Source organism: Galeopterus variegatus, unplaced genomic scaffold, assembly GCF_000696425.1.
Source record: "Galeopterus variegatus unplaced genomic scaffold, G_variegatus-3.0.2 Scaffold564, whole genome shotgun sequence".
Taxonomy (NCBI): domain Eukaryota; kingdom Metazoa; phylum Chordata; class Mammalia; order Dermoptera; family Cynocephalidae; genus Galeopterus; species Galeopterus variegatus.
The window spans coordinates 415796-441640 of NW_007726675.1; the positions used below are offsets into that span (position 1 = coordinate 415796).

General features: G+C 44.7%; 1 protein-coding gene across 1 annotated transcript in view; it reads right to left on the reverse strand.

Moving 5' to 3' along the window:
• Window positions 1-3068: 3068 nt before the first annotated feature.
• SECISBP2 (SECIS binding protein 2) overlaps window positions 3069-25845 on the reverse strand; it is a 41058-nt gene continuing 18281 nt past the window's right edge. Inside the window, exons 8-17 of the mRNA XM_008570042.1 lie at window positions 24520-24642; window positions 23102-23191; window positions 21557-21689; window positions 15653-15819; window positions 14860-15004; window positions 13528-13684; window positions 12669-12889; window positions 5185-5339; window positions 4596-4788; window positions 3069-3986 (exon numbers count right to left, since the gene is read on the reverse strand). Coding sequence (XP_008568264.1) covers window positions 3883-3986; window positions 4596-4788; window positions 5185-5339; window positions 12669-12889; window positions 13528-13684; window positions 14860-15004; window positions 15653-15819; window positions 21557-21689; window positions 23102-23191; window positions 24520-24642 — 1488 coding nt within the window. The 3' untranslated portion in view covers window positions 3069-3882. The remainder of the gene's footprint in view (window positions 3987-4595; window positions 4789-5184; window positions 5340-12668; window positions 12890-13527; window positions 13685-14859; window positions 15005-15652; window positions 15820-21556; window positions 21690-23101; window positions 23192-24519; window positions 24643-25845) is intronic.

Here is a 25845-nt window from a genome sequence, read left to right on the forward strand (position 1 = left end):
ACCCAAGCGCTGCCAGCAGCTCTCTAGTGCTGCTGGCAAAGGCTGGGCATTTACCATCGATCCTTTCCTATTTCAGCACAGGCCGGCTCCCTCTCCCCAAGCCCTCCTCCTCAGCGGGGACTGCCTTGAGCAGTCCAGGCTACAGTGAGCCTGTTTGAAAGAGCAGGAGCAGGGAGTTGGAACAAACGCTTTGTCTTCCTCTCACACGGAGGAAAACCATTCCCAAGTGCTTTGATCTTTACACCCAGGCCGGGGGTGGGGGGATAACACAACAGGTGACCTCTATTAGGACTGTCTGAGATAGTCTGTGCAAAGCAGGAAAGGCCCATCTGTTCTGCCAAGAACTCAAAGACCATATTGTTCTTTCAGGAAAGCTGTAGCAAGGACACCTTTTAGCCATGAGGAGGCAGTTCTCGACACGGATCCTAGCACACTGCCACTGCCAGCCATGCTGTCCCTGAAGAAGGCCTTGGTGTGCTCTGAATGTAGCCATCAGGCCAGTGCCTGACCAGTCCCTCCCAGAGGCTGGGCAGTGGAAAAGCACCGAACAGAGTGGGCCTGTGATAGTGACTGTGGCTTTTTAAGTAGGTGCTTACACATGACAGAAGGGTTGGTCTGGCAGAAGCGGGTAACCAGGATGGTGAACAGGCTGCGCACAGAAACTCATGGCATTAAAACAGCAGGATGTGTGTAGGCTCCTCCTCCAGAAAACACTCTCATTTGTCATTACGCTCTAAAGGCCATTCCCACATGATCCCAGTGATGGCATTTTACACAAGTAACCCTCCTGCCCCATCACCAACAGGGTTAGCACAGCCAACACCCAGTCTATTGCTGCCTGTGCTGGTGTAAATCAAACTTGCTCCTTCTCCCTCCTTCAGATTCAGCCATTTGACTGTAAGATACACGACAGGGATAGAAAATGGTGAGACTCCAAATGAAAATGCTTTGCCTCAAACCTCGAGGAGCAAGGTCCAATCTGGGAGTGGATCTGTAAACTCTTCATGTTATTCTTCATGGGACTCAGAATACTGGGCTCCACATTTTATAGAGTGCTGCAATTTATGCCTTTGAGTGTATACCCTGCCAATACTCAGCTTCAGCAAAGGGACACCGAGCTTGTTTAAGGTAGAAAAGCCAAACAGGTCAATTATGCAGATTTCCTGGTGCCATATTAAATCTTCTTGACCATGGTGAGTGTGATGTTTTTTGTTAAACCTGCTTCCAAGTCTCTAATTATTAAAGCTGTATCTCTGAAGACTGTCACTGTGTGTGAGAACTTGTCCTAACGCTTCTCAGCCTTTAATCTTAGACACGTCTCTTCTTGTCTGTGGAATACCAGTTTTCATGTGTATCATAAAACCAAACCTGTTAAAAATAAAGCTGCCGTCCTCTTGTGATCCTAGCAAATACTGGTGTCCTTGCAGCCATGTGACCACAGCCTGTTCCACCCCTTCTTTCTGGAGCTGAGTTTTGTGACAGCTGCTGCATGAGAGCAGCATGCACGTTGCTGCCAGTTACTCATGCTCCATCATGAGTGAGGCACCCTGAAGGAGACTGACTCGGTGAGAGGTGCCCTGGTTGTCCACACCTCACCTCCTCCATCGAGTCAAGGGGGCCAGCCACGTCCCCAGTGCCTGCCTGCCTGCCTGCTCCTCTGGCCAAAGGCTGCTGATCTTGCTCACAAAACTGTCATGTACTCGTGATGTAGTTTTTCTGTAAAACATCCATCAGCCCTCACTGCAGTCCTTGCTTGGGGCACGGCTTCAGCCCCACAAGCTGCTCAGTGAGCTGCTATAAGCTCTGGGTCCATGTCCTTGGTGTCGTTCTCTGTATCTTCCCCATAAATCCGGATTTAGCCAGAGCACTTTAATTCTCAGCACAACAATTACACACTTGCAGTTATCGTAATGTGGAGTGTCCTGCAGGGAAATATTGTTACAAGGATAATTTTTTGATTCCTTGCACTGCTGAAAAAATAAAAGAGCTGTACATGTTCACTTACATGATTGTCTCTGGGAGCCCCCAGCCCCAGCACTGTCTGCTTCCAGCCAACCAGCAGCAGGTGAGGCAGCTTAGGTCACTGCAGCAGGGCCTTAGATGGAGTCCTTACTGCCAGAAAAGTGATGGGACACTTAGAGCAGCTCACAGGTTCACCCAAATGAGGAAGCCTCGGTAGCTAAGTAACAACCCACCTATCTCTTAAGACCCATCTGTCTGCTTAAGCTTTTATCCCAAGATTAGCAAAACAAATACCACAGACCTAAAGACCTCTAAGAAGGGGCTTTGAGCAGAAGATCTTCTTCTCCAGTAGAGATTTTAAAGTAATTTATTAATTTATCTAAAAACCCTAGCTACTGAGTACAGCTGACAAGCTAATTTTTTTCCCCACAAATTAATTTTAGAACTTTTATTCTCAAGTAATCTATTTTCAAACTTAGTACAATCAACTGGCTATATACCAACTGGGGGTGGTCCCCCCTCTCCTGCTGACCGAGCTGAGTGCAGGGAGATGACTCCGTGCTCAGGACTCCCTCGCACCCCAGCCAACCACACCTGTCTCCCACATTTAAACAGCTCAGCGTGTAAGGAACAGCAGGCACACGCTGGCATGACGTGTGCCACACGGCAGCCTCTGGTCACATCTCCAGCCCTGTCTGCAGCATGTGGTTGTGACCTGTCATACCAATTTTCTTTGCTCCTCATGAGCCACTTACTTCTCAGAGGCACAATGCTGGGCATGACAGAATTCAATGAACAAAACTTTGCAAAGCAAAAACAATACCCTGCTTGTTAGACAAGCAAAGAGCAGTGAGGACCTTCCCTGCCACTGGCTTTGGTGAAAGGAATGCAAGCGCAAGCTGGGACTGTGCCAGGCCACGCCGCTGGCAGGTCTGGACGGGACCTGGAACTCCAGCAGTTGCTATGTGCAGACGTAAGAGAGCCGGCACTGCGGCCCTCCCCCTGCCCACCCCTCACTGTAGAGGCCAGAGTGTCCAAAGGGACAAATCAAGACATAGGAACGATCAGTAAGGCAGAAACCACAGATAAGCCTAAGATCACCAAAGTCTGAAACAAAATTAAATAATTACTCTTTATTCAAAATAAATAAGCCCTCTTACAGGAAAATATGAAAGTAAGCTCTGTCTTCTTGGCCTCTAAGATAGAAACCACATTCAGAATATGTTCGTTTAAAAAATGAAACATTTACAGATTATCAAACTGAAATAGGAATTTCAATATATATCATTTCCTTGAAAAATAAAGGCTTCATGTCAAAAAGTCACAGGTTAGAAAACCAGTTTTCATTCTGAGGCTCATTACACCAAATCCCCAAATCCTTAAAGGCTACGTCCCCTGAGGAAGGGCCCGTTAGCACAACGCCCTTGCTGTGGCGTCTGTCTGGGGGCTGCCTGGAGGACTGTGCTGTTCCCTGGAAGGGGGGCACTGCCCTCCACTTACATTACCATGGCCCACCAGGCAGGCAGGAGCACACCACCTATTTCCTGCAAACTCATTCAGATGGCTCAGCTATTCCGTAACAAAGAGGAAGTTTCCTTAGCAGCCAAAGTACTCTAAGTACCACGTTTTCCAGTATTTTCCAGATCCACAGTGTGCTCAGAAAGCCAAAGCTGCACCACCAGCTTTTAGAAAAGGTTTCCAACAGCATATCTGAGTGACCATTCGATGGGATTAGCAGCTGTGAAGGGCTACAAACACTGCTTCACATGCCTTTCATGCCAGTTACTTTTCAAATTCAATGGTCACACGAAATACATTAGGTCAATGAAGAACTAAGAAGAAGAAAAAGCCCTGAAGTCTTTTTCAAACCTCCCCCTCCTCACCCAAAACATACAAGACACACAAAATAGAAGTCCTTTCTTATAAATTCAAGTTCATCATCTGAGAGGTTGAAGCCTCCAGTGATTCTTCAAGCTCCCGGGCACACTGACTGTATGCTTCCAGATGTTTTCTCCAGACTTCAACTAAAATGAGAAAACAGCACAAGTCATGAACCGGCATCAACAGGCTGTAAAACTCCTCTATCAGGAAACCACGTGTGGTGCCCCGCAGCGCCCTGTGCTGAGTGTCCCCAGGCTCCACCTCACTGCTCAGCCTGCTGGGCCAGGGCCCCCTTTAGTGAGCAGCGTCAACCACACCCCCCAAGCAGCAAATCTCAGTGAACAACAACCTTGAGAAACTCAGCTCGGCCTCCTAAGACCGTTTTGGGTACAGCTACCATTCCGGCCACACTCTATTCAGGTAACATCTGACTCGAAGTCTGTCTGAAAGTCACTGACAAGCCCTCAAAACTTTTTTTTCCCCCCTTAAGATGACCGGTAAGGGGATCTTAACCCTTGACTTCGTTTTGTCAGCACCACGCTCACCCAAGTGAGCCACGGGCCGCCCCTAAGCCCTCAAAACTTCTAAAGTCTGATAACACCTCTTAAAGCAATGGTCAGGACTTCCCGGTCCTATCATAGCTGGTCTTGTAGCATCAATGACCAAGCTACTCTCCTGGGGACTCTACTTAAAGTCAATAAAGAACTCAGAGAACACTCAATCTGACATAAGACCCTCCCCTGAGCACTCACTGTAGTGTGGCTCCTCTCTCCCAGTGGCGGTCAGAGGGCCATCTTCTGCAGAGCAGCTGGGGCCCTGCATGGGTGGGCCGAGAGGGGCCTGCAGCCCAGGCTCTCCCGCCAGCTCCTGTCGCACATTCTCCAGCATGGTCTTATATGCTTGCCGGGCCGCCATTGTCAGCTCAACCATCTTGTGGAACTGGTCCTTGGGCACAAGTGACAGCACACAGGTGACATCCCCTGATTACCAAGAGGATGTTGGTCCCTTGCAAACTCAGGAACTCTGCCCCCCACAGGGAAGCAGGGGTGACAATGGGAAGTGTGAATGCCAGGCTGCTGCCCCCAAAGGCAGAAGTGGGCTAGCCCACTTCCCAGGACTGCCTTGAGGTGCCTCTATGTCAGTAGCGAGCCCAGAGCTTGATAAGCAGACACTTGTGCTGTTAGGGCTCCTATTTCATGAGGTTCTGCCTCAGTGGTGTCTTCTCCTCAAGGCCAGGCTCCCAGAGGTTCTGGGGCTGCTCTGTGAGCCAGCACACACACTCTACTGTGCCCTGACTTCCTCCCACAGGCAGTGGCTAGAGAGGCCTGGGCCCCATCTCACCTGGGCCCCATCGTAGCTGAAGATCCCCACTACACTGACAGGAACCGCCTTGTTCAAACTGCGCCCCAGAGCTTTGCGGTTGAGAGCGAACACAAAGGGAATGTTCTGCTCACAGGCGTAATCGATAATGGTGTGCAAAGTGTCATCCAGCCCACCTGGTCAAAGAACAAGGACAAATGATGGGGAGACACGTCACACAGAGCGTGGTGTTCATACTAGTCATAAAGAGCTTTTCCTATAGACAGCAACATGCCCACCTACAATTTTATACTCGAGTCAGTGGCCACTGCCACATTTAACCAGGAGAGAGCAAGTTACACCCACATGTAAAAATCAACTGTCCAAAAGAGATCCGGCCTTCATGTAATAAAATACAGAGCTGGCATTATGCTAATGGGAAAAATTAAATATGAGCTAACAGGACTGAATACTTACCACGTGCCAGGTTACTGATCAACTGCTTCTCAGATATTAGCTCCTGTATCTTCCCCAATATCCTCAAAGGCAGATGCCTGAGTCCCCACTCACAGATGGAAAACCAGAGGCACAGGGGTTTGGCTCCCAAGGCTCACACACACTACTATCTGCCCCAGCTCCCAAGCGAGGCAGCAGCCAAGACCAGTGGTGCCACAAGAGGAAAGAGAGGTGAGAGGGGCACCAGACACAGGCGATGCACCTGCCACCCGAAATCCCAACAGAAGAAGTAAAGAAGTATGTCTGGCACAAGTCTTTACACATTCAAACTGCAGCCAGTTAGAATGTTCGATCGAAGAGATAACTCCATTTATAACAGCAGCAGCAGATTATAGTAGGTAGGAATAAATTTATCAAGAAACATGAAAGATTTATAGAACAACTTCAAAAAGCTATTAAAGAACACAACAGAAAATCTGAACAAATGAAAGGGTACCTATGCTCATGGATAGAATGATCCTAAATGATAAAATGTCAACTCTAACATAAAGTTAAAAAACTTTGTTAAGATATTACAACTTTAATATATTAATTAATATATTTAATATTGAAAATATTTTAACTTACTACAAATGGGATTTCTTTGAGAAATAAAAAACATGGAAAAATACCAGGCTAGCATCGCCAAGTATTAAAGCTTGTTATAGAGCTATGATAATGTAAGCAAGGTACTGCAGATCAACAGAATGGAGGGTCCAGAAATGACCCAAGTATAGTCATGCAGCACATAGTGATGGAGGCACATTCTGAGGAATGCGTTGTTAGGTGACTTCGTCATTGTGCAAACATCATATAGTGTCCTTCCCAATGATACAGCCTACTACACACCTACCCTATTGGTCCTCCCACCGCAGTACGTGCAGTCCATCACTGACTGAAATGTCGTTGTGCGCACGTGACTGTGTATGGAGCACGTGAGGAGCAGCATTTTGAATCACTAGGGGGAGACTGAGACAATTGGGCAGGCCTCTGGAAAGACCCAGTTGGACTCATACTTCACCATCTTAGACCAAAACATATTCTACCTAAACATATAAAAATGAAAACATAGAATGAGGAAAAAAAACAATTCAAAAACTATCTTTAACAACCTTAAAGTGGGAAGGATGAGAAATGACATAAAACCTTAGATGTAATAAAAAAAACTAATAAAAAATACCAATGTATATACAACACCTAAAGACTGAACATGGCCAAAAAATTTTTTTTTTAAACAGGCAAATGACAAACCAGAAAAATACTTGCAACTCTTACCCAGAGAACTAACTTATTAAAAGTACAAATCAGGGGCCGGCCAGTGGCTCACTCGGTAGAGTGCGGTGCTGATAACACCAAGGCCACGGGTTCGGATCCTATATAGGGATGGCTGGTTAGCTCACTGGGTGAGCGTGGTGCTGACAACACCAAGTCAAGGGTTAAGATCCCCTTACCGGTCATCTTTAAAAAAAAAAAAAAATGTACAAATCAATCCAAAAGAGATCAACATCCCAAAAGACAAATGGGCAAAGGATATGAACAGTTCACAGAAAATATCAAGCTCTTAAACAAGTTAAAAGATACTGACACCCTACATAAGAAAAATGCTAACAAAAACTCCCCAGGAGGATGGTGTGGTTTGATGGGAAGAACTCTGTGCACTCCGCCCTGGGAGGGACTGCAGGGTCTCAGATGTGTGCTTTAGAAAATGCACCTGCTCTTGAGCTCTTGAATGCCAGAGATTTAACCTAAAAGATACAGAGTTCTTAAAAAATAACAGTAAGGAAGGACAATTGTTTACAACTGTCAAAGTATCCTTGGTACCTAATTACATATCAATCACCTCATTTACAAGAAAGGAACTTCTCAAATGCACACACTACTACCTGTGGGAGCTGGGACTCCTGTATCTGGTTGGACTGGGGACTAATTTTTAGCCCCACAGCCCTGAATTGTGCCCATTCCTGGCCCCAGGTATACCTGAAGAATATGGAAAGTGATGAGAAGTTTCTGGACATAGAACCTTTGAAGAAAATTAGCAGTTCTGGAAAGACTGGGGAAAGGCAGAGACAGAGCAGTGGTGGGATGCTGGATGTGTTCCTCAGATATAGTTACAATGAGACATTTTCAACTTAGCAGAGGAGACAGATGGCGCCACCTTTAACACTGTATGCATCTCTCTCACTCGGCTTCTCTCTGCCCACTGTCCATCCCAGCCCCTAAGGGTGAATCCCAAATGTTACTAAGCAGTGTGCAGAAAAGACCCAACATAGCAGGCCTGGCTGCTGTTGTCTGAAGGCCTGCTTGCCAGGTTGGCCCTTGGCTGGGGTCTGTGAACTTGGATTTCAGGAGGGTTCCCAACACCCTAACTGGTAAGAGTGGCTCCCTGTGCCTCAACTGTGTGCAAACAATGTAGTTTATGCTCAACACCTGCTCTCCTTCTAGAGCCTGGAACTTTGGTATGTGCTAGGGAGAGGGTGCCTATGTGAGTGCCCCCCCCACAAAACCCTGGGCACTGAGTCTCTAATGAGCTTCCCTGGTAGACACTACTTGCCATGGGATATCATGGCTCGTTGCTGGGTGAATTAAGCACATCCTGTGGGACTCCACCGGGAGAGACTCTCGGAAGCGTGTGCCCGGTTTCCCCAGACTTCCTCCTTGTGCCTTTTCCCTTCACTGCTTTTTGCTTTGCATCCTTTCACTAGAATAAATCACAGCTGCAAGTATGACTATGTGCTGACCTCCTGGTGCATCACTGAACCTGGGGGTGGTCTTGGGGACCCCTGATACAAGCAGCAAAGTCAAAACTGTTTTGCTCAAACAACCTCAACCCCATGTTAGTTAGAGATGAAAGCATGCATATTCCAAGGGCTGACTTATTAAAGTTCTATAAGAGGGCTTATGTAAAACAAGCAAAAGCTCAGCTCACATCAACAATTTCCATTTAAAGGTTTAAGTTCAGAATTGCAGCTGGTCCCTGACTTATGATGTTTTGACTTTTCAATGGTGTAAAAGTAGTACACATTCAGGAGAAGCCATACTTCGAGTACCCATATGGCCATTCTGATTATCACTCTCAGTACAGTATTCAATAAATTACATGAGATATTCAATACTTTATTAGAAAAAGTTTGTGTTAGACGATATTGGGAAAGTAGAACAATTTGGTCAGGCTCCCCTCACGTCAGAGCCGGTTCAGGGCACTTCAGTAAACATTGTGTGCATGGGTGGAGTACTTGCACCCGCAAGGCGGCGCCACTTTGGCTGGTTTTTACTGCCTCGGGCACCTGCCCTGCGCAGCCATGTTTTTTCCAGACCTGTAGCTTCCAAGGATGGTGTGGTCGGTTACCTAGCTCATAGACCTGTGTGGAGGGGTCTGTTGACCCGACCTGGCATGTGAACGGTTTGTGACCCAGTCTGTGAGTGGGCTTGAGGGGTCTGGGAGCTCCAGACCCAGCCCTAACTCACCATCGGCCCAGTTGGTACAGGATCACCGGCAGGTAAAAGGGCCGCGACAACTAGCGTGGTCGCCTAGCTTTACAATTGGCGTCATGAACAGGATTAAGAGCTAGACAATTGGTGCTGTGAGCAGAATTCGCGACATCGGCCTTAGCCTCGCAGTAGCCCTTGTCGTAGCCAGACAGATGATTTTCCCAACTGTAGACTAATGTTAGCATGTTTAAAGTAGGCTAGGCTAAGCTATAATGTGCAGTAGGTTAGGTGTATTAAATACATTTCCAACATATTTTCAACTTCTGATGGGTTTACTGAATAAGTTAAGGAGCATCTGTATTAGGTTAAATGCCACTCTGGGCAAATACAGTACTTTAACATAATTCAAAGCTGTAACAGTTTTTACCTTTAAAATAACTGCAGGCCACTGGCTACCTTGTCTAATTAACAAATATGTATAAGATATATAATCAAGTTCCTTATGCCTTAAAGCAGAAAAATGTGGGAACTGATGATCAAACATATGCATTTTAAATGCACAACAAATCCTTAAGATGTCATTCAAGTAAAAAGCTAGACTCAAACTCTGGCAGTAGCAGAGAAGGGGAATGGTGGCTTCCAGGAGAGCAGGGTGGACTGTGGGCCAAGTATATACATATCCACCTCTTTGTTTTTTAAAGACACAATCCATGGGAGAATGTAAGAGACAACAGCAAAAAGTTCTGCGAGCTAAATTGCAAACTGACAACTCAGCTGGCTGACCCAAGCCAACAAGAGGAAAAAGCCAAGAACAGTCAGACCTGAACCCCAGAATCCCCAAAAGCCCAGGCACGGGCAGCAAGGGGGTAAAGCACAAGTCAGGAGGACCAGCTGAACACTGGAGAGAAGGCAAGTCGGTGTCCAGTCCCTCAGCCACAGCCCTCTGGTGAGGTAGGGCACAGGTGTGCGGGACGTGACAAACACACCTTTAACGGTGGCAACAAGACAAGGTCACAGGATGAATGCCAAGAGCCAGGCCTGTGGCCTATCCCTCCAAGCAGGAGGCGGGAAGATTTCCCTGGGGGATGTGACTAGCCCAAGTGGAGACAGAGACATCCCAGCACTTCTGCCAGGGCAGCAGCCCAACCAAGTCATCCTCCAGCAAAGGTTCTCAGGGCAGGCTCATTAGAGCAGCAGGAACGCCCGGAACTTGCTGCAAGTGCCAACTCTCAGGCCTACTAACCTGCTCAAGCAGAAACTCTAGAATCCGTTTTCATCAGCTCATGCTGGCTACAGAATCGAAATCCCTATCTAGTAGGTTGAGGACCACCGCCCTCCAATGCTGCTCACACGCTTTGAACACCAGCCACAGCCCAGGATTCTAGTCAGCTTCTCAGTGGCTGTTAAAGAGGAGCAGACAACCAAGGGCTGCTGGACATCTGCAGGAAGCCTCCACCATGAGACGGCAAACAATCAGAGCCAAGGCCTTGAAGGAGATGGAGACTCTGCAGGGAGAAGAACCTGGCACCATGAAGCTTCTCAAAGAGGTAAGGCGTCCCTGCGGCAGCAGCAGAGCAATAAAAATGATCTTCAGAGAGCAAAGATAGTTCCCAGAAGTCAAAAATATTATCAGAAATGAAGAATTCTATAGGAATTTTAGAAGACAGCATGGAGGAATCCTAACAGAAAGCAAGACTGAAAGAGAGGCAGAAAAAGCAGCAGAGAACAATGAATGACAGGATGCTAGTCCAGGAGGCCCCAGGAGGAGCTGGTGGGCTGGATGAGAGGATTCGAAGCAGAAGTCCAATAACACATCCCAGAGCCAGGGGCACTGGGTGCACACAGTCCCATGTCCCCAAACTCCAGGCCCCAGGGAATAAGACAGTTCCAACAAGCTTTCAGAAAGGAGGGAAAACAAACCAAAAGATCACTAAGAATCAAGAATCAGAGACTGGATTTCAAGCAAGATCCCCAAAATGTGCCTCCTATGCACCCTTTCCTCATAAACCACTGGGGGATGTGCTCCAGCAAAACAAGGGCACACCCCCAAGAAAGGGGAGTGCACAAGGTTCTACAAACAATACATTCCATGAAGAGAAGGTGAAGAGAAGGTGGAGCGAAGGGCGTCTCTGGGGTGGCAGCAGCATGAGATGTGCAGAGGACTAGGACCGAGTGTTTCTTCAGCAGGCCTGCTGCATGCAGCTGTCTGAAGGGAGACTGAGGCAGCAGGCCAATGGCCTGCGGTGCAATTAATGTTGAATATGCAGAAAAGTATGCCAAGACCACAAACAAGAACTGTAAGCCCAATTACACATTAGGATGATGGGATGAATGAGAGCAAAGCCCCTTTGCTCTACTGAAAAGATGACAGACATTTAAAACTAAAAACATAGAGCAGTAGCCACAAGCCTCGTGGAGATATGGAGAGAAATAGCAAAAGAATTTGCTAAACAGCTGATAGGCAGGGTCTCCAGGGGAGGAGGGAGCCCAGGGCTTTTCCCTTAACAAGCCTGTGGGATCATGAACTTTTTTAGGTGTGTACATGTACGAAGTAGCAAAGAGCAGCCAGGGAAGCATGTAACCTGTTCTCTCCCACGGCCTGGAAAGGCCTCTGGGCACTGCCAAACACACCAGATAGGTCACTGAAATCCCACCATATTCTGGCAAGTGGTGACACTGGACCTGCACCAAGCTAGGACAGGGATGAGCCACTGACCTGGGCATGAGAAGCCTGGGCCGCCAGGGCCTCAGACACGTCAGGAAACCTCCAGCCTTCACACGTGAAATGGGAATCAGAAAAGATCATGTCTAAGGCTTGGTGCCAATATCACCTCCAAGTGTGACTGCAGCCAACTTGAATTTTACACAGCAGGAGAAGAGTGGGGCCCGGAAAGGGCTTGTGAGCATCCCCCGCCAAGACCAAGATGAAGGATGGGTGTACGTAAGTGATAGCATTCTGCTCCTAATTGGCAGTTCTTCCAGTGCTCAATTCCAGGAGGACACAGTGTGGACAGGCACATCCTCCCGGAGCCAAGACAGCATAAGAGAAAGGCAAATGTGAGACATCACAGACATAAATTCACCCCGTCACCTCACCCAGCATATCACAGCTGGCAAAACCAAATACACCTTCCAGCTTAAGTAAAACGGCCAAGTATTTAGACATATCTAATGAGTGAAGAGATAAGCTGATCACACACTAAACAACTAATTGTATACACGAAAGCCCTATTTAGGTATTGCTTGGCTGCCAGGCACAACACCTCTGTGGTGTGAGTGACTGATGACCCCCCCATAGCTCCAGAGCTGCACCCTACATGACAGAGGCGCATCTTTTCCTGCTGTCAGAGGCCTGCGTGGACCAGCAGGAAACCCATCGTGCAAGAATGCAGGACCTGCCTGCCTTGCACGGAGCCACTCAATGGTCAATGCACCTGGGAAACAATTACTCAATTAAGAAATAAAAACAAAAACAAAACCGGGCTCCCAACGTCTGCAGCACAGTCTGCCCAGGGATGTGGTCTATTCTGCCAACCATAGGGCAGTGTACCGCGAACTACCGCAAGGGGCCCACCTGCCACAGGATAATACAGTGCTATTACCTTTTGACTGTATCTTCTCACAGTTGGGAGAAATGATGACACATTTCAACTTTTTGAGCTTCAAGTGTTTGAGAACTTCCCTCAGCCCCAAAACAAGTCGGCGTTTGGCCTTAGCCTTGACTGGATCTTTCTGGTACATTCGGTCTTGGAAACGGACCAGTTCTTTGAGTAAGTCTGTAACACAAGTGTCCACTTCTTTGCTAAGCATCTGGCTGCAGTAACTGAAAGAAACGTCAGACATCGTGAGCTTTGCCAGGGGCTGAGACACTGCAGCACTGTTCCCATCCTACCTCAGGGAGGAGAGATGTGGACAGCATCAGACAAGAAATCAAACTTTGACCAGTGATACTAATCAAAACTGGGAAATTCCTGACTGATTAGGTTTTAGGAAAGGTAAATAGAGGCATCTTCCCCCTCTCCCAACTACAAGGGACAAAAATCTCTGGGCCCTGCCCTGCACCATGGTTTGCCACAGGTCCCCGTCTGGGCCACTCCCCCATGTGTTTCTCTGTCATAAACAAACACCTGGAGGAACTATCCTGAAAGAAAAGTGGGCAGGGAGAAGGCAGAGTGAGCAAACAAGGTTAAACGTATCCTGCTCCCTAAGAAATTATGTACAAAAATTAAACAACAAAGGGGACCCAAATGTCATGTGCACCCATTCCCCCAATCTCTGACCTGGACTAAGGGGCGCCTCTTCCATCATTAGTAGGACAGAGACCTTAGAAAGCAGATACAGATACAAAGATTAAACTATTCCTGATCATACGTATAACTAGATACCTGACTGCTTTCACCCCTGAGGATTAAGACGCAGGGGCCAAGCCAAGCCAACGGTGGCTGGCAGGGGCTCACTCACTCTCTGAATCTCCGGCTGTGGATCTTGGGGAGGCTGGCATGGTCGGGAGGAAGCTGGCAGCCCTCCGTGTCCCTCTGGAGGTCTGTGCCCACCAGCTCTTCTGACTTGTCCTCAACCAGAGGACTGGAAAAGACTGATCCGTCCATCCCACCTGGACCTTCATGTAGGAAAAAAGTCATCACACAATATGTGCAGGGCCTGGTATCCACAGAGGGGCCTACAGTGTGGAACACTCCACGGTACCAGCCCAGGGAAGTCTCACTGATGCAACTAGATACTCCACACATACCTGTTACCTCCACACATACCACAATCTGCGGAGAAGTTAACAGGGGACAAGTAAAACAGATGGGAATAGCTGCCTGGTCTGTCTGAGATGCATGCCTTCTTTTAACCATATTTAAGTATGCAGTTCAGTGGCCAGATTTATTTCTTAATTTATAAATTTAACCTGAAGAAACTCATATCATGAAATTTTAAAAACCAGATTTTGGGTTCTAAGTTTTTTGTGCTTAAATGCTTGAGACCATTCCTTTTTCAAATAATCCTTTAGTAAGAGCTGAACTCCAACAACTTGGATGAGCCTGGAGAAACTTATGTTGAGTGAAATAAGCAAAGCACAGAGGGATAAATACTGCATGTACTCACTCATATTTGGGAGCTAAAAGAGAAAGGAAGGAAGGAAAGAAAGACCACAATGGTGTGTTGGGCTTGCAAAGGGAGAGAGGATACTTAGGGATACTAAGTGAGTGGGGGAAAAGGGGATGGGGAGGGAGGTCAGGGATAACTGGATGGGGGACATGGGGTATAAATGCAATTTGTGTGGTACAGTGATGCTGCCAGTATGGATCTGGCCATCACATCTTGGGCACAAGTGGTGACAATCCGCTTTGTACCCCACGAATATTCTCATAACTAATAAAAAGAAAGAAAAAAACCCCACACACACTGGTTTTGATGAGCCCATGCCTCACACACTTGGTGAGCAGCTTTGCAGTTACTGGTGTTAGCACTCATGCCCATCTGAAGTTAGAGGACCATCCAATACCACACAGATCAGACAGAGGGTGCTTATCTCCTCCATCCCTCACAGACCCCAGACCCAGAGGCACCTGAAGCTCTCTCCCATCCATGGGGGCCTCCTCTCACAGTAAAGTGGGGAGTCTGGAAACTTCTGTATTCCCCTGAAGCTCAGTGCTGACCTGCTTCCTACCACAGAGGTGTGAGGAGTCGGCAAAGTCCCGTACAGTCTACTCTGCACACAGCTCATCCTTTTCACGGGTGCTCCCGTGTCAAGGATTCTTTAAGGTGCAAACAAACAGAGCTCAGTACCTGAGGCCTGCTCAGGGGCCTGCTCGGGGGCTGGGTTATCGCCACCACTCTCTCCATCTTGTGCGCTGTCACTGGCAAAAGCAGGGCTCACAGCATTTTCTTGAAGACGTTGCTGCTTTCTCTCTTGCCGTTCTTTCAAAATAATCTTGAAATGATTAAAACTCCTGAATATCTGTACTTAAATGATAAGCTCTTCTGCAAAATAAATTGCCTACATTCTACTTGTTGGCAATGGACCTGTTTGTGGTGACATGCTCCCCAGCCTCCCAGTGCACTGTGGCACATTTCCCCAGGTACAGCAGGCACACAAGAGACACCTGGCCTCTGAAGCCAAGCCTGTAGCTCAACAGTCACTCGCCCACAGGCATCCAAACGAACACCAAGCATACACCTCACAAGGCTGCAGTGACAAGCAACCAACTGGAGGAACGTGTGCAGCTGTCCTACTAGAAGGCCTGCACGGAGGTGTTCACTACCCACTGACTCTGAACATCAGACAGATCAGTGAGGGCAGGATGAGGGTGGAACGTGTGAAGGAGGGAAATGGTTTTCTGTCCATGTCACCGCAAAAGAAGAAAGAAGTTTCCCTCAGGTAGCTGAAGCATTCCCTGCTTCATACACCCTAACACGTCATGCTGGAGGGTGAGGGATCATTGGTTAGAGAATCATGAACACATCTTGATACAACATGTTCAAGTAAGATAAACCTAAAAACCTAAGAGCTGAAAGAAGTAAATACAGATATGTGAAACTAAGCTTTCAGTACTTTGTTCAATTCAAATCCTCCACACACCTTCTTCAGAGAGGTTGGCTTCTTGGCCTTGGGGACCTCCCTCTGCTTCCCTTTCTTTATCAGGGGGGCACTGGAGTCCAAGGGGTTGTGCGGGGTCTTCACTTGAGTGAAGCGGCGGCCCCTCTCCCCCGATGTGGCTTCTTTGGAAAGGACTGGCACTGCTCCAACTGAAACACAGTGGGACAAATACCTATGGTTACTGCTCAGTGGCCCTGCTCAGCTCGCCCTGGATCTGTCTCAGGGCATGTGAAGGAGTCCGCCCCTTGCCACCTCTAGTCTGGTTCCACAACCTTTCTCATCTTCAATTCTTACACATTCATTTCATTGGCAATGATTCTAAATGAAATTTAGTATCTTTTGGATGACATCCAAAAAAAGTATCCATTGTTTTGGGAAGACCTAGCTTCCTATCCATGTAATCAAATGTCCTGTTTCTCAGTAAGGTCTAATGACGTGGGGACCTCATTTTCTGACTCAGGATATTTCTAGGTGGTTTGGACCTACTACTGCTGTTGTGAGGAAGCCCCGCTCCATCACTGTTTTCAGACGGCACTGCTTTTGCAGAAGTTGGCTATTAGTTTATGTATGTGTATCTTCTATCCAGCTATCTTATAAAAGGCCTGTATAAGTTCTAATAGCATTTCTAGTTGATTCTCTTCAGTTTTCCAGACATAAGCCTGTTTTCCAAAATCCCACATGGGCAGCTGGGGGCAATCCCTCTATAGTCAATGAATACGACTGAATACTTCTAATTTTCCTCCTATTCTACTCTACTTCACACCTGAGTAACTGTTTCAAGGAAACAGTTTATTTCTTTATACTTTTCCCCTACTTTTTAATTAGGAAAATTTCCAAACATTGACGAAAGAAAAAGAATGGTACACAACAAACCCCCATGTACCCATCATCCAGCTTTAATGACCATCAATATTTTTCCAAATGTTCTTTATGCATTCTCCTTTAATTTTGGAATATGTTTTTTAAATAATGGTTGTTCTATTAATCAGGTATGCCCATCAAATCCTGGACAACAAATAGAATTGTCCAAAACAACTGTACCTGCCTCCTAGGCCACTTCTAGCCTGAGCTAAGCACAGCTGCTCGCTCCTTTAGAGCCTCGTTCGGTGTTTGAAATGTACAAGTGCCTGGTATGGTCCTTCTTATCAGCTCTTCTTGAAAACCCATACCACCCCTGCTCACATCTGCTCACTTCCCTGGTCCCCAATATCACCACTACATTCAGCACCTCACCTGGACTCCTACAAAACCAGCCACACAGGCCCGCACCCTGCACTCTGCTGCCCGCTGACTCTTCACACAGCACTAACAGTGGGCCTGAGGAGGGTCCCCTTCCCACCGCAGAGAGAGGAGGTCAACCATCCCCTATCCCAAAAGCAGCCATAAAATAAGACAATACTGTCAAAAAAATCATGTCAGCTCTCTGGAAGGTGACCAAAGGCTCACAGCAAACTGAGGAGAACTCACTCCTGAGATTACTAACCTCCAGGTAAGAACAGACTTCAGGTAAGTCTAGGCATTCCTACACAAGGCTGCTCCCATTTTCTCCCTATTCTGCTGGCTCATCCAGCCAGGTGGAAAGACCACGAAAAACCAGCAGCTTCCCTGTTACTGCCAGAGGGGCTTTGCTGAATTGAGTGTGGGGTCATCTGAAGTGTGATCTCAGCAAATAGGGAACGCAAGGCAGCACAGACGGCCTGAGATTGCCATTTTCTATGAACAAGTGACAAACCAGCAGACCAGCCAGGGACTTACAGGAGTCCCAGGAGGAGACTACACCACAGGGGCAGGCTCTCCTCACTTTCTGCAGGGTGTATGCACAGTGCACAGGAGATAACTAGTTCAAGCCACCCACACTTCCTAGCCAATGATGGAGCCTGCGAGCAGGTGGACTTGAACATGGCCTGAGGGTTGAATGTGCCTCCGGCCCATACACATCTATCAACAGGTAATGGAGGTTTGAGCAAAACCCCTGACCCATCTCTGCTGTGTAGACACAGGGGTGACCCTGGAATGGCAGGGAAAAAATAAAAACAAGAAAAAATAACTGAGCAGAGACATCAGCAGCTACACATTGAGGAGAAGAGAAACTTCAGATTTAGATCAGGCCAGTTACTTAAAAACAAAACAAAACAAAACAAAAAAACATCATCACTACTCTTAGGAAGGAAAAATCAGAATCCAGAGTTGCTACAACATGTTAACTAAAATATTCAGTGTCCAACACAAAACGTTGACACATTCAAAGAAACAAAGTGTGACCCACACTCACGAAAAAAAACAGTATGCAGAAACTATCTTTTAGTGCCCCAGATGTAGGCATCAGCAGACTAATACTTCAAGGCAACTATTAGAATAGAATTGAACACAAGGTGTAAACAAACAGAAATTATAAAGAAGAGAAACTCAGCAGCAGACTTAAGAAAGTAGAAAAACCAGTGGACTTGAAGATAAATCAATAGAAATTGTTCAATTTAAAGAAAAGATAGAAAAAAGACTGAAAAAATGGACAGAGCCTCAGAGACCTTTGGGGCAACGTCAGGCATTCCAAATAGATATAATAGGAGTCCCAGAAGGAGAGAAGAAAGAAAAGAACAAAAAGTTTTTTTTTTTAAATAATGGCCTAAACTTCCCAAATTTGATGAAAACATTAATCTACAAAGCCAAAAACTACAAGCAACCCCACGTAGGATAAACACAGATCCACACCTAGACACATCATAGTCAAACTGCTGGAAGTCAAAACAAAGAGAAAATATGGAACACAGCAAGAGAAAAACAAGTCATCACATAAAGGAAAATAATAATAGGAGTAACATCTGATCCCTCAGTAGGAAAAAGAGGCCACAGGGCAGCAGTATAACATTCAAAGCCTTGGAAATATAAAGCTGTCCATCAAGAATTCTATATCCAGCAAAACTAGCCTTCAAAAATGAATGCAAGATAAAGGCATTCCCACATCAGCTAAAACTGGGAGAATCTGTTGCTAGCGGAGCTTGTGTATAACAGTAAAGGAAATCCTTCAGGAGAAATACTAAGAGAAGGGACACCAGATGGCAACTGAATCCAGAGGAATAAAGAACAACAAAAATCATAAATATAAAACTGGTAAATGTAATTTTTTCCCTCATTTCTTGTTTCAACTTCCCTAAAAGATATGACTATATAAAGTCTTAACTATAGCACTGTATTCTTTGGTTTATAACATATTTAGATGTAACATATGACAACAGCACAAAGGGGGAAGGAGAAAACAGATATATTGGAGTAAAGTTCCTCCAATATATAAACTAAAATGTATATTGTAATCCCTAGAGCAATCACTAAGAAAATAATTTTTAAAACTAAATTTAAAAAATAAAAGAAATCAAAATGATACCTTAAAAAAAATTTAACACAAAAGGCAGTAAAGGAAGAAGAGAGGAAAAAATGACTTGAGAAAAACCGAAAAAATAGCAAAACAGCGGATGTAAATCCAACCATATCAACAATCACACTGAATGTCAATGGACAAAACACCCCACTCAGAAGGCAGACTATCAGACTGGATTAAAAAAGAAAGCACTGACCGTCCACCGTTGACAACAGACACACATGGGATTTAAGGACTCTGTGTGCTAAGGAGCTTGGGCTGCCCTTGCCTCCACAGATGGTAAGCATACTTCTCCTTCTCATTAACAGACAATCCAGTTGAGAAGACCCAACCTGGGATCAGGAATAGACAAAACCCCCTAGAAAACTTTTGAGTTAAGTTGTGTTCTGAATGGGGGTACTTGGCACTCGCTCAGCTAAATATAAAGAGGAATGTTGAACTCCATTTTGCCAATTCTTACTTTTCCTTGTAAGGAAGATTCCATTTGTGATCTCAAAGGGAAGGTGATGGGCACATCAGGATTTGGGCAACTCGGGGATCTCTGGCCAAAACCTCAATTCTATACTATCTAAATCCCAGCTTCACAATCTAACCACCTCAAACTATTTAAAAAATCTGTTCTGACTGAGGGCCCCCACTCTTTGCTAAACTAATTATTTCATGCATGATTCTATCTAAAAGGTCCAACTTGAACCTTGGAGTAAACAGTCACCTTCTATCCCCTGAAAGGTAGTTCCCTTCCATTTCCTGCTGTCACCTTTAATGAGAGGTCTAGAACTCTCAGTCAATAGTTCACACATGGAATAAATAGGTACCAGATGAGATTATTCCATCTCACACTGTTACAGGCTTTGTCATCTCATGGACACATCTGCCGAACACAGGACCACTGGGCACCTCCATTTCCCTCTCGAGACCCAAGCCCTGTGAGCTGAACTGCTGGGCTGCTTGAGAGGAATGAAGCACTTCAGCTGTTAACAATGGTTCTACAAAGTCAGCACACTGTAATACAGGAGAAAATAGGGCAAAAAAGAATAGGAACTGGACAAAATACCATTTGAATGGTGGAATACCAATCTCTGCATCAGCTCTCTTTTCTATTCCTATTCTATGATAAAATCTTAGCTCCAGAGGTGACCTTAAATATTGCTGGCTCTGCCCTCTAACTCCTGCTAATTATGATTCAACACTAATAGTGTCAGAGGTATTGTCACTGAGTGTGGTAACGCCTCCTCAATTTTCAACTCCGCAACACCAAACACCTCTATGAAGTATGACAAGAATATCATACAAGACACTTCCTTGCAGACTCCCCCAGAAGCTACATTCTTCAGAATCAAGAGTTTAGCAGGACATTTTTCCAGACTTCTCTAAGGGTAATACAGGTTACTCAGAAAACTCGCTCTGAAAAAAACATCCAGACTAAGGCAATTTGTACTGTAATTCATGGAGTGAAGCCCAAAGTTAACTGCTGAAGAAAAGCTACCTTTGCCCATAGCTAACCCACAGATGATCAACTTTCACCAAAGCACCTGGACTGGAGTGAAAACATTAATAAACAATAATGGCACTCCAGGCCTTTACCAAGCAGAAGACAAGCTGAGAGAGGCAACTTTTAGGGCAGATTGTCTAAGGGGGCAGTAGTTTCAAGCTCTGGTGTATATAAGAATTACTCAGACATGCGATGTATGAAACTGTGAATCCCGGTAGAAATAAAACTAGCATAACCAATGAGACAATCAAGGAAATTTAAATACTGACTGGATACTAGACCACAACATAATAAGAAATATGTATTTGGTCTCTGCTCCATTGCCCAACACTGAGCTGCTAAAACCCTTGGAATCTCCCAGGTGGTGTCTTTTTGCATGGTAATGAGATGACTGGTGGCCTGGACAGCCTAGGGATGGGGAGCTGGTTGCCAGGGGAATCAACCAAGTTGGTGCCACATCTATTTAAAAATCCATTGTCTAACTCAAGGTCATGAAGATTTGTCCCTGTTTCCTTCTAAGAATGCTATAGTTTTAGCTCATATTTAGCTCACTGATCCTCTTTGAGTTCATTTTTGTCTATGGTGTAAGGTACAGGCCCAACTTCATTCTTTAGCATGTGGATATCCAGTTGTCTAGCATGATTTTTGAAGAGTCTCTGTCCATTAGCTCTTTTAATGGACTTGGCACTCGTGTCAAAAAATCAATTAGCCATAGATATACGGGTTTATTTCTGGACTCTCAAAAACTACTTCATTGGTCTATGCCTATGCTTATTCCATCACCACAGAGTTCTGATTATATATAAACAGCTTTTGCTTACAAGGGAAAATATTAACAAAATAATTCATCTAAAAAAAGGCTTCCAACCACTTGCCTGAGATGCAGACTCCCTTACCTGAAAACACCACTGGTCTGGAGAGCTGCTTTGCATGCTGCGAGTGCTGCTTCTCTTCCAGTGCTGTCAGCATTCCCCCCAAATCCAACTGTACTGGAGTCTGGCTCTTCTTTCCACCCCTTTACCTGAAAACACCACTGGTCTGGAGAGCTGCTTTGCATGCTGCGAGTGCTGCTTCTTTTCCAGTGCTGTCAGCATTCCCCCCAAATCCAACTGTACTGGAGTCTGGCTCTTCTTTCCACTCATTTTAAAATTATCCTAAAAATTTCAGAAAACGTAAGTTTACTTATAATACTAAAGTTTACAAACTGTGCTTTTCATTTTACAAAAAATTAATATAAAGATAAAATTAAACAATTTAGACACTATAAAAATCTTAGTTAAAAAAAATTCAAGTAATCAAAAAAAAAAATCAATCCCATATTATCTGACTATATTACTGCAGCTGCTTGTTTCCTTCTTTCAGAACACTGTTTACATTAAATCACCTGTGTTTCTATCTATATCTCCATCCTGAGTTAACAGTGTACATCTATAGACAAGACATCAAGGCTTGTACAAAGTTTGTGGCTACAAAACTAAGTTTTTGTGTGAGGCTACTTGGTTAGTATTACTGTCTCATTAACACCATTCTCTCTGCAATTACCTAAGTAAACCAACAAACTGCCATGCAATTATAGTATATGGCCAAAAATATATATTAAACAGTATAGTATATAGTATACATACTAAAATACATAGCATATGACCAAAAATATACAGATATAACTAAGTCTACACAAGTCCAAATCACTCCAAAAAGATGAATACTAAATGTATGTTGGTATACTCTAAACAAATGTTATTTTTGAAAGAGCGTGATTTGGGTTTTGAGACTGTACAAAAGTTGTATAATAAAGTCCCATGATGTTCCATCTGTTTTAGCACCTCCACTCCTGCTCTCCTGCCAAGTGTTTTCTTCCCTAAAAACAAAAACCCTGCTACCTGAGGGTTCACACCAGGCGAGAGCACCACACACAGCAAAGGCAGGCAGGGAGACCTGCTGTGGGGATGGAAGATGGGCATATTACAACATGCTCATCAAAAGTTAATTTGCAGAAGAGTTCAGAATTTTTAAATGTTTTCATAAACATGTAAATAATTTCCCCCTTTAAATGGCAAAATGACAACTAACATGCTAGAGAAGAAATGGCTAAAAGTATGCAGGTTCCCCATATAAATTATGAATCACAAGTTCCCTCCTGAATCTATGGGGTGGGAGGGGAAGCAGAATCACCTCCCTTTGGCTTCTGTTTTGCTATGGGGAATGAAATTTTAGTGCCTCTTAATTTTTTTTTGGTCAGAATTTACTGTCTCCCAAAGGAATTCTGTTTCCTGAATGAACTGAGTCAACTTTTTTCCTTTTTTCCTTCATAAAGCAGTTTGGATTCCCCTCTTTCTGACTTAACAACTGAAGCTACCAATAGTCTTATTACAAAAGTGATGAAATGTTTTAGCTCAAGAGCAATTCTGTTTCAACACACTGGATGCAATTCTCCAATGAAGCAATCAATCAAAACAAAACCACCTGTCTCGATATAGAAAGATGTCAGAAAGTAGTTTTTCTCAAGGGTTTAGTTTAGCGAGAAAAGTTAAGCCTAAAGCGATTATGGTCTCAATCTAAAAATTACCTGTGGCTGCTGTTTAGATTGAAATTTCGGTGACTCTACTCTGTCTCTTCTTTCAGATGCAACTGCCAGACTGGGAAACTCCTCGGCATCCTAAGTAAACCACACACCCCTTTAGCTCCTCATTAATCACTAGAATGCAAATATGCCAAGTGCAATCTTTTCCTTGCTTATATTTTGTTTCTTCATTAAGGTCCCATAAAAGTTCTCAAAGGTGATACAAAACAGCCCCAAAACTTTAATATAAGAGCTTCTGCTTTATTTTACTCCTATGGGAAATTTAAAGACCAGAGTTCTAATACCCCCATCTGAGGGGGGGGAGGGGGGGAGAGAGAGAGAGAGAGAGAGAGAGAGAGAGAGAGAGAGAGAGAGAGAGCCACCAAGGATCACGGTACACCTGAGGTGTCTACATAACTGACCCTGAACCACCTTGGCAGGAGAGTATTTAAGCACCTGTTTTTCAAAAGACTATGTTTTTCATTGAAGAAACCATCAAATCTAGTTCAGTAGATTTAAGTGTTCTGTAATTTGTGTTGAACCCAGGCTAGCAAATAGAGACAAAGGCAATAGGCCTGCTAAAATACAAATTATATATCATTTTAAAATATCATGTCTTTTTGTCAATATTTTAGGTGCCTTGGTAAGTTATGTGGGAAATTATAAGGCAGAAATATAAATTACTCATTGGCCCAAACCATAATGCTCTGCCATGATAGTACGTCCTCAAACATGTAAACCAGCTATTCTCAAATGGATGTTCCAAGAGCCTTGGGACCACCCCTCCCCCGAGGTTTGTAGGACTGCCCTGAACTTGACCCTAAGCTGGATATCAGGGCAGCACCCCTGAGAGACCCTTCTGCTTGCACAAGCAGCAGAAAACAACCAGCGCCATCAGAAAGAGAGCCAAAACCCAGGCTGACTGTACATGAACACTCTTGGAGGATCATGGGACAATTGAAGAGCACTTTTGGAAGTTCACAAAATTCTCCTGACCAAGGCCCACAAGGGATCTATTCTATTCTAAATTTCTCTCCATAGAGAAGTACTTTATAAAACAATTTCTGGATAGAAAAGGAGGCCCTGCAAAAGCCAGCATTCAAAAGCAAGGAAAAATACAGGTATAGAAGATACTGAGAGAAAATATTAGTAACACGGCACACAAACTATTAAAATCCAATACAAGTAGTTTTGTCTCTAGACCATTCATTCATTCGAATGTTTACTGAGTGCTTTGTGAGAGAGCTGGGAAGCCAAAATGAAGAGGTGAAGAAAATGGGTGACTACTATTTTCTTTAGCACTAGGAAAATGATTATTAAAGAAAATGTTGGAAATTTTCACTTAAGATACCAGTATGAACCCATGTTTTTATTAAGAAAGACCCATTTATATCACACAAGGTAAGTAACAAATATAAATATACTTCAATCCTTGGTGGCTCCTGAACTGTCAAGATTTCATATTTTGATTTAGACTTTTCTTTCTTTTTCTTATTCTTTCTTGAGGCTTCATTTTGTTCAAGGTCGCCACCTTGTGATTCTTTGGACTAGGACAAGAAACAAAACAAAAACCACCCATTTTTAAGGCATACAACAGAATGTTTAACAGCATATATCAGAGCAAAATTAAGACATCAAGTTGTATAACCACATGGTAATTTCCTTCAGAGTCAGGCTCCTCACCCCCTGTTTTCTAAAGAGCCAGCATTCAGTAGAATAATTCTGAAGGGGAAAAAAAATCTGTTAAAACTGTAATGCCCAATTCCTTTTCAAAACTGGTGGATTTGGACATAAGCTAGTTTTCAACTTGAGGAGGTCATGTTGCTAATGATCTTACTGACATCAACCTCAGCTGTCTTCACACATCCAGGTATGCCATTTCTGCCAGTCCAGTCCTGTGGTTCCTAATGAGATCTGTCTGCATGTGGAAACTCCAAATCAGACAAAGGCCTAGGCCCCCTGGCCTTTCCTCAGTCGGGTCAAATGTGCCAAAGCACAAATGTGCCAAAGCCTTAGGCCCTTTGCACTTAACATACACAAGAATTTGGCTAGGCTTGATCTGCTCCATCAGGTCTATTTAACCCCTCACCTCTATCCTATGACTTTGCTAGTTTTTCCCGCTGGAACACTAATCACTATCCATAGTCTCTCTCTATTAGAATGTAGGCTCCAAAAGAGCATGGAACTTTTGAGGTTTTGGGTCCTGCTTTTTCCCCAGTGGGAATTTACCCATTAGAAGTAAAAGCCTCACTATTATCTGTTCTGACTAAAGTCAACTAGATTCCTAATAGTCTTGAAGAATCTGGAATGGAGTGAAGGCCACATCCACACTTTCTGGAACTGTTATCACAAGACTACTTTTAACCTGCCATCAGACTTTCCGATGCCTAAAGAAGTTGTATTAACTCAGGATGGTGAAAATGTATCTTGTGGCTCTTATACATCTGTACCTAGGATGCATCTGAGAACCACTCATTAGTCTATATGATGCCATATAACCAATAAAAAAACTGATATACTGATTAAGGGGTTGTTCCCTGCTTCCCCCTTTTCTTGGTTCTCCCCTTCGCGTGATTATAAAATGCTGAGGTCTGCTAGCCCCTCCCAGAGCACATTTCTCAGGGCAACCTGACCTATGTGTTTCCCAGCTGCAGGTGACACACTGGCTCAATAAAGTCCATGCTCATATGTTCAGCCTCACTTTCCTTTAGATCAACAAGGGTAATATGTGCTGTATTTTGTTAAAAAAA